This window comes from Lipophrys pholis (genome assembly GCF_963383615.2).
Source record: "Lipophrys pholis genome assembly, chromosome: 13".
Lineage (NCBI taxonomy): Eukaryota > Metazoa > Chordata > Actinopteri > Blenniiformes > Blenniidae > Lipophrys > Lipophrys pholis.
Window position 1 is genome coordinate 10,080,325 of NC_137632.1, and position 9,599 is coordinate 10,089,923.

General features: G+C 44.3%; 1 protein-coding gene across 2 annotated transcripts in view; it reads right to left on the reverse strand.

Moving 5' to 3' along the window:
- Positions 1-9,398, reverse strand: part of gsk3ba (glycogen synthase kinase 3 beta-a) — a 29,096-nt gene extending 19,698 nt beyond the window's left edge. For both annotated transcript variants that reach the window (XM_080478454.1, XM_080478453.1), the window contains exons 1-2: positions 8,522-9,398; positions 1,372-1,565 (exon numbers count right to left, since the gene is read on the reverse strand). In XM_080478454.1, the coding sequence (XP_080334580.1) occupies positions 1,372-1,565; positions 8,522-8,609 (282 nt within the window). In that variant the 5' untranslated portion in view covers positions 8,610-9,398. The remainder of the gene's footprint in view (positions 1-1,371; positions 1,566-8,521) is intronic.
- Between the last annotated feature and the right edge of the window lie 201 nt (positions 9,399-9,599).

Consider the following 9,599-nt stretch of genomic DNA (forward strand, 5'->3'; position numbering starts at 1 on the left):
AAATTCAAATTAAAAACTTCAGGGAACTTCACAAGGAGTAGATCTAATCCAGATTACACACAGATAACAAGTGTGAGACACCTTGTGCCAAGATACTTCTGGGCTGGGAAGCAAAACTGGATAACGGCTCTGTGGTCCAACGCGCAAGGAGGATGAAGATAATTCAGCCCCAGTGTCAAGTGTCCATGCAGAGATAATTTGAGGTGTAATGTCATCTACTGATGTGGCGTCTCTTTTATCTGGTGTCAACACAGCAATACACTGTACCGCAGAGATGTTGATTTCCTTTTTTTAGCAGGACTTTCCACTCACTCACACTGCCAAAACAACTCAGAACATTTTTACAGGCCTTGATATTAATGTGTTGACTGACCAGCCAATGGACACGATCTGATTCCTACCTGAAATATTGTCCATAGCAACATTACAGACTGAAGCAACTTGAGCAATAACACCACCACCACAGCCATGCCCCACTGATGGAAGGTTTCATGCATAAAAAAGGCCAGAATTTTGAATGCATAAATAAACACACTTTTTCCGGGTTTAACTTTTGTTTGATTTATAAATATTTTATTGCTGGATCTTGTGAGATTAACTAAATATGTTAAGATACTGAACTTTCATCTGAAAGCCGGATATTTTGATGATTTGGTGGGAGAAAGAATGGAAATGCTGTTCTTTTAAAGGTGTATTAGTCAGGTAACGGCGTAATGACTTCCTAACATGGGCACAACAAGAAATTGGGTCAGAAGAAATTAACATAATCAACATGCAGTAACTAGTCTACTGGTGTTGATCATGCGACCGTCTTTTTAAAACAAAATCTCAATGACCCACATATACGCCATGTCCTCATGATATCCAAGTCCGCCAAAACACACTCACTGAGGGGCCCGACCGAGGGAGCAGAGACATTGTCGTCCAAACGAAAAAGCAACGAGCCGTCAGTCAAATCTATTCAAAGCCTCCAGGAAGGAATCCTGCAGCGCTGTACTCAGAAAGACACTTCCAAGGTGCCAAACAGACTCAACCTGACAGATGTCCCGAGTTTGTTTCTGTGAAAAAGGGCCCTCCCACTACTGACACACAGACACACTTTCTGCAAGAAAATCCACTCATTGAAGTAAAAATGTGTTGGATGCAAACCACTAAGAAGTTTCCCTTTTGTTTTCTCTTTTTTTTTTTCCCCGCAGCTTCTGTGATCTCCCTGTTCGTGTGAAGGATCACTTCATTCACAGTCCCACAAAGAGTACCGGGGCATGTTTGGAGGCATCGTCATTTCCACATGGCGCCCCTCTCTTTGCTTTTGTTTGCCGTTTATTGTTGAATAATCTAAAATGATACATTGAGTCAAGGAGTGAGTTTTACCTTAAACCTCTTGTCTTGCAGGACCTTCTTGATGGCCACCAGTTCTCCAGAGTCGCAGAGTTTAGCTTGGTAGACGACGCCAAAGGAGCCATTGCCGATGACCTTAGTGTCCGTGTAGCTCACTTCCTGTGGCCGGTCGGGCCCTTGGCCCGGGGTGGCCACGACTGTCGTTACCTTGCTGCCATCTTTATCTCCTAAAAAGAAAGAGAGAGAAATGGGATGTTACGCATGAAGGTGTTTCAGACAACGCAGCGATATTCAGGAGCCGTGTTTACAGGTATGGAGAAGAAATTAGCAGGTGGAGCATGACAGAACATTTTATGTCTGCAATCCGCTTTTGATTATAGTTTCATTCATTCAGCTAGAAAATGAAGACCATTCCTTTTTTTTTCTCCTCTTCCCAGAGTCTTAACCTCGATCTTTAATTAGCTTGTTCTGTCTGACAGACAAAGTAGGAAGAGTTTCACAGAAATCCAGACCAAGTTTAGGCAAAGGGTGGATGCCTCTACCCACCGACAAACGTTTAAGGATAACGAAGGAGAGGAGAGCTTCTCTTTAGCATAACACTGAGTATTTTGCCAAAATTGCATAATTTTTTTTTTTTGTCTTTATGGAAGATGTAGGTCATTAGAACAGAGGCCGTTTTATTTTTCCAAGATGTTAGAGTAGCATGGAGACGTTCCAAAAGTAAAATGAGAGGAAAAGCTTCAAAAAATCAGGACTTTTTCTTCAGGCGCTAATTTCATACTGAGCAGTACTTACATAGCATAATGGCTAATGTCCCCTTGAAGCATTCTCTACAGGTTCAGATTGCTTAAAGGCCTCTACACACTTCCCATGGACATGCTCTATATGCCACAGTTGTATAATTAACTCTTTGTCTGTTTGTCTTTCCCTTTTGTCCTCTGTCTGAAGTTTCCTCTAGAGAGCTGTGGCTGTGGAGCTAAATACTTCAGATTTTTTGGTTCACACCACTATCAGCTTGCACTCTACTGTTTCTTGTTTTAAATCGTGTTCTTTTCCTGTAGATCGTGTTCTTTTCCTCGTGTTCTATCACCGCTTATCTGCCACCCTTCAGAGTAGCTGACCACCACCCTGGTTTCTCACAAGGTTTCTTCGAAGGCAGTTTCTCTCTCTACAAACTTGGTTTATATTGGAACTTAAAATTTGATCCTTAACTATCTGGCTCTAGCTGATTGACCATGTGTGCTGACTTTGGCCAGCAAAAGGTCCAAACTGGCCCTCGATGACCAGGGCCGATAAAATGACATTTCTCTCAGATGTGTCAACTCGTTCGCGTCAAAGCAAAAGGCGTGTTTAAGATGTGAGCGAAATGGGTTCTTTCCATCCACCTCTCCCTTCTCCTATCAATAGTCACGTCAACGAGTAAAGTCTACATTAGCTGGCAGTTAAAAGGGCGACCAGGCAAGAGTGTGTCACATGCCACAATGGCTTCAATCTTTGTAAGCTTGTGAAGTTAACCCCTAAGATACCAGACAAGCCGTGCAGTGGCAGATTTCCTACTATACTAATTTCCCAAAATAGCGCTCTCTCCCACACTCCCAACCCTGAATAAAACGATAATCGGTACATTTCTGAGGCGGTCAGCAGTGTGCACATTTATCACTCGCCTAGTGTGAACGAAATAATGCTGAAAAAACTAATCTGTTGTAGGTTGTGGTGTCACTTAGCATCCGTTCGTGTAGCATGCAGTGCGCACCACCTCACCATAGACGATGGCGAGCCACAGGATTTCACTGACAACCGGTGGATGTGACCATGTCATGGTGACATCTGGCAATTTATCTATTGATGAGTCGTCTGCATGCAAATACTAAACAAATTTCTGATTGACCTTGCAGGGCTTGAATTATTTCAAAACCATAAAATCAATAATTTAACTTCGGAAACCACCACTTTGGGTGTGGAGCATTGATGGCATTAGCCATTTTTAAACTCGCTGGCAGTATGAGCTTGTTTTCCAGGCAGCATTATTGATTCCAAGGTGAATAGCTCCTGCATAGACTCATCATCTCACACAAAGACGGTCCCCAGCCAGGATCCATATGCATACATTTCACATTTTTGTTCAGGTTTGCTACCATGAGTGATCGCAATGAAAAAGTTGAGGATAGAAAAGAGAGTATAGGTGAGAAGTCTGGTTTTATAGGACCAAGTCTGGAAGGAGAAACTGAAGAGAGATTCAGAAATAGACTTTCCAAGGCTGTGCGTATGTGAGAGAAAAGAGGAATATGACGGCCTACATATTCCAGCAGGGCCATTTCTATGACGCCTCTGCACTTCCTCAAACCGTGAGAAAAGTCTGTTCATAGTCACAGACACGTAGACTACACACACACACACACACACACACACACACACACGCACACACACACTCACAGCACACAGTGAGAGCTCACACTGATAAGACTAAGGAATGACAAAGCAATCACTGCATTTTAAAACAGCATGTTTTTGCATTTTGCATCTTACTAGAAGAACAATGTGAGGCCTGATCTTTGACACACTGATCTGTAAAAATCCACAATCCTTTGCAGGAACTCTCAATCTTCACACTATTTATTCTTCTTCATATAAGGGAAGGAAATGAAAATCACGACCAACATGTGAAAGCAAGACTTACTTATTTTACAGCTGGAAGTATCTTTATACTCTCATGAGAACCACTTCCTGAAGTGAAAGTCAATGAATGTCCCTCAAAATATAGAACATACGCCTTAATTTTCCAACAAAACAAATACGAATCAGAACAATTACAAAGAATGGCAAGAATGTTGCCCATTCCACATGGACACACATGCTACTATGATTACTTTGTCAACCAGCTTGCCACCAGAATACAACCAATGTTAACACAGACCATTATTTCTTGCACACAAGCTGTATTACTGCTGCAAAGTGACACTGGTGTGACAGCTGTAACTTTTAGCCAGAGGCGTCAATAGTCAATTCAGGTCACCAGACTGGCTCAAGCCAGGACTGAATATGGCCAACATGCAAACACAGAGGGGACACAACAACTCCAGTGTAGAGCGATAATAGAAGAACATTATTGGCTGATTAGTCAATGGCACCAAACTGAACAAATATGTTTTTTTTCTATAGATGAACAATTCACTAATATATTACATTTCAAGTATGAGTCAGGAGAACCAACCACATTTCAACCCAATGGTGGTGAAAATGTCCTTTGTATGCATGATAATGAGGCCCTCAACACATACATAAAATATATTAGAGGGTAATGTGCTGAAATAAAGTTTACCATTGGCATAGTAAGCATTAACATATGAGAGACGAAATATTCTACCATGATGAGACATTAAGGTTAAGAGATCCGACTCTCAAATGGATGTCAGACTATTTGTTGGGAACTATGTATATTGTAGCTTAGTTCACAAATGATCTACAACAATAAATATACATATGTGTGTTTCTAAAGCATGATATTTGACTTTGTACAAGCTCCAGGTCTTACTGCCAAATAAAGCTTCTGTCTCTCAGCCCCCCTCCCAAGAACACCAGAACAAAAGGTAACTAACACAGGGGTGTGTCTAATGTGTTTATGATTAACACCCAAATAAGCAGCATTAGCTGTTGAAAGATGTTTTACCTTCAATCAGAATCATAACAAAATAGCCAATGAAGTTTAAAGTGTGTAAAACTTTAAAATTGTGACTTCTTGAAATATTAAAATACTTGTTTAGTAAACTTCAACAAACATTTAATTGTTCATCTACTAGGAAGAACCCGTGAGCTTGGTTTAGACCGTCATGAGAGGTTAGGTTGACCCAGCTGATGTGCTGTTGCATCAGTAATATGTTTCAGTCGGAGAGGAACCATAGGGTAAAACATTTGGTGTATGTGCTTCTCTGAGGAGCCAATGGTGCGAGGGTAGCGTCTACTGCCTTTTGATTGAATGCTTCTAAGCCAGAATCCCACCCAGATGTAACGACACCAGTGCTCCAAGTCCAATGTGGCCTGCCATTCGCAACAGGGGTAAGCTGCTCATGAAGGTTCATCAAGAATGTCTGCAGAAGCTGTTAATGGCAACCATTTGATTTGGAAAACAATTTTGATTTTAAGTGTCATAATGATACTTGGTTCATTGGAAACAAACCATCCTGGGAAGTCACTGAAGAATAGAAACAAACACCTGATAGGAAGCTTCTGTCAGAGCTATTTTATTTCATGCGCTTGCATTCACACTCCCAAATAGGATTGCTAAGATGACTTGAGCCAATCAACAGTTGATAATGTTATTAGTGTTTAAAATGCTAAATTGGCATATGTTCAACTGTTCAATGGAGACTTATATTGCTTCTGATACAATGACTGCTCTTGAAACGACAAACAATTGAGGTACATTCTTCTGTAGTTTAATAGATTATGAGAGGATTCCTTGCGGCAAAAAGAGTATTCACAAAAGGAAACAAATTCACATCTGAAAACGGTTCAATTAAGCCCATGCCTGACTTGATAATGACTGAGCAGCTCCTCTGGAAAGATCTGGATCTTGATCAAGGACCCCCATAGACGTGTTGATGAGAGAGAAGCAAGCTTTGCTTCTTTTTTTTTTTTCCTTTTCCCCCCACCTCTTTCACACCCAGATTTTACAAAGACAGTTTGGGGAATCTCATTCCTCACATCGTCGAAGTGATGACCGCATATTCAGTCAAAGGCCTAGAGGCCCAATGTGCTCAGGTAGAAGTGATCTTGCAATTGCTCCACTGCTGGTGTGCCAATTCACTACATTACAGGAAAATCCAGTCACAGGACTGTCACCACTTACTCAGACCGAGCAAAGTTGGATTGAGTTATTTGACCAATGTGGGTGTATAGATTTTAGATACCAGCATGGTGCCTCTCAGCCTCCATAATGACTGCACCCAGTCACCAGACAGACATTGATCGTCTTCATATTCCTCTTTCCCTCAGAACTCCGCTCGTCTCGTCTGTAGGCCCTGCTGTTTCATTTGGAATCAAAAGAGTTTAATTAGTCCATTTTGTTCCCATCATCACTTGCACAATGTGAGAAAGAGACAGAATATGAAAAGGAGAAAAAAGGGAAAAGAGAGCTGCAGCTTTGAAATGCTAAACAAGCCGCTTATTGTTCTTGGCCAGCTGCCTCACCCCCCAAAAACTAAAAACTAAGGAGTACTCATGTGGGCGTGTGCGTCTCAGCATGTATGTATATGCATGTGTGTTTCCGTCTGCCTGTGTAGGAGGGGTAGGAGTATTCTCTACAGGATCACACACACACACACACACACACACACACACACACACACTACAGCTGCTTGGGATCATCAGTCAAGTCATTCACACACGTGAGCGAAACCGTGCCCAAGAGTGTACGTGTGCACAGGGATAACGGAGGTCAGAGTAACGTAGATGACACACTGGTAAAGAAGGCAAAAACAAGTTAAGTTTGATTCCAGCAAGGTGACATGATGTGGTATGAATTCAGATCAAAGTACAATTGTGATACAACCGACAATGACTAATGTATGCAAAGACTCTGCTAATAAATGATACGTTACATTTTTTTTTATATTGAGCCAAATGCAGAATGTGAGCTGGTAATCACATGCTGGTGGTTGGTATATTTTTCTTTTATGTTGCAATACTACTCAAGCTGAGGACATGTGAAAGGAAAAGTTGACGGCCATGTTTGGATAAGACTGGAAGAGGTGTCGCCACCTTACTCAGAAAGGCAAATACTGTCAAAATGTGAATAATTTAACATGTAATGCTGGGTGGAATAGATCAGCCTCGTAATTTCAGCACAATCGGTGGCTTACGCCCAAAATATAAGTAGGCGAAAGAGTCCACAAGCGCCTACATTTAGCAAACTTAGGAGTAAAGTGATTATGCCAACCAAAAGGCCATTTTATCTTTTTTTCCATTTTAAAAAGGAATACAACACCCATGCTTTTATCTGGGGCAAGACAAGTACAAGGTTTGGGAAGGGAGTGCATCTTCCTGCTCGTGTGTGTGTGTGTGTGTGTGTGTGGTAGTCCTCTAAGTGGTTTCCAGTGCCAAGGCCCAGATGAGAGCCTGAGGCCTCTCCCCACTAAAATGCATCATGATCACATCTCAGCTGAAGCACCATCAACATTCCTCAACAGACACATTTGATTAATTTAAAACACATCTGACCTAGTGCAAGAAATGGTCGGGGTCGAAATGGGTACTGGACATGTCTCAATCCAGGACAAAATATTCATCGACACTGAGGACACCGCAGTCAAAAATTTATTTCAAACAGAAAAGTGGGTCATGCAATGGTGCAGAGTGAAGGTGAGGTAAACCTAAGCTCTTGCTGTTTTCTGATAAAAGCTCCATTTGCAACATGAAATATTTAGAGCAGAAGGGTCTGGGATCTCTGGCACAGGGCCAACGTGCTTTGAAATTCGCAGCGGATTTAATTTAGTGCAGAAACTGGAGGAAAGCGACGTGCACATTGACCCATACTGCCAGCCCCCAGGAGTCAGGCAGCAGAAAGGCCTCGTCAGTCCGCATGGCTTCCTCTCTGCAGCCCGTCCAGAGCCAGTCCCCGGCACGGTGCCACGGTGGCTTCATGAAGAGGCTACTCCGTGTCACACTGCCTCCAGCCCGTCGCGACGTCTAATTCCGACACGGCCCTTTAGAAATAAGACCTGTGAGCCAGCCTCTCCAGAGTCGACTATGGGCGCACCTTCCGCTTTGACAGTTGCGTAATAAACCGGCCCTATCGCTTTAACTCCATTACGCACATGATTGGTGCTGTTGTAGCGATACCGCTACGAGGTCTGCTGGACAATAAACAGGCGGTTTCTGCGGTAAATGGCGACGGCTTGGCGTCTAAACCTGGGCCGGTGCCAACCCTATGTTCCTGTGGCCCCGGCCCGGCCCGGCCCGACGCGGCGCGGCCTGCTCCAGCCCCAACAGGACGCCTGCCCGGCCCCGGGGCGGCGCGTCAGAGCGCATTGGCGTGCAGCAGCCGAGTCACACCGAGCAGCACCTCACCGTCCAACCATGATCCATGACAGGGCTAGGCTAATCGTGCTAATATAAGCTTGACACATCGAGCGAGGCCCCGGTGCATGCGGACCGGCTGCTCTTGAATTACCGGGACTGTACTTACTGCTGACTTTCATGCTGCCGAACGCGGAGGGCTGCGGCACTGGCTTGCAGCTCTCCGCGAAGGATGTGGTCCTGGGCCGACCCGACATGATCCAAATCCCTCCTGGTTTCACTCGGCTCGGGGAGACTGTGACTTGCTTAAACGGCGGGGCTGATCGATCCGCCGAACCTTCTCATCCAAAAGGGATGACAGCGGATTTCAAGATCACGATAATTCACAGGGAGAAGTCAGAAAATAGGTCCCCTTTCAGCCCACAGTCCTGCTGTTGCACCTTATAATAAAAAAACTACCCTTTCTTTCCCACCGAGGGTCAGTCAGAGCATCGTTTCTTCCTTTATGTCCCCGGTTGTTCTCTCAGCGGGCCCTTGAAGACACGTCTCCGACTAAAATAGTCATGAATTCGGCCTCTCCCTGTGCCCCCCTCTGCTTCGAACGAACAGAGATTTCTTTCTGGGTGCGGAATCAATCCCACGAAGAAGAAGAGAAGACAAAAAAAAAAAGAAAGAAGAAGAAGCGCGTTCAAGTTGGTGATCCGGTGCGGATCAGAGATAACTGCGGCGTTTTCTTGACGGTTCGGGACACATGCAGTTGCTCTTCATATCCCGATGTGGAGGCTCAATGATCCGACTGCCATGGCGGCTCCCTCGCTGTACCCGAGCCTACAGACCGTCCAACGGAAAATCTGCCAACTGCCACACGCGACACGCTGACGATACGCCGACTCAAAATCACAGCTCGGTATCTTTACCGAGACCTCGCAAAATGATGGTCTTGGAGTTCGAGAGTGCGACGATACTGAATTTCTTTTTTATTCCTTCCCAATAGGTTTCAGGCTCGCAGTCTTTGTCGCTGCGCAGGTTAGCTACGCCTTTTTCCTGCACTGCTACAGGAACCGCTCCGTTCTGCGGGAAGGAGGTTCACGCAATCGACGCAACTCGCAATGGAGAATTGCACCGCTGTGAACGCGCAGCCCGTGAATCTCGGGTGGCGGATTTAGCCTATCAGAGGAGGTATCCTTCAAAAATGGGCGTTAACCGTGTGCTTGCCGTCCAATAAGAGCACTGCCCCGGAGCACCAC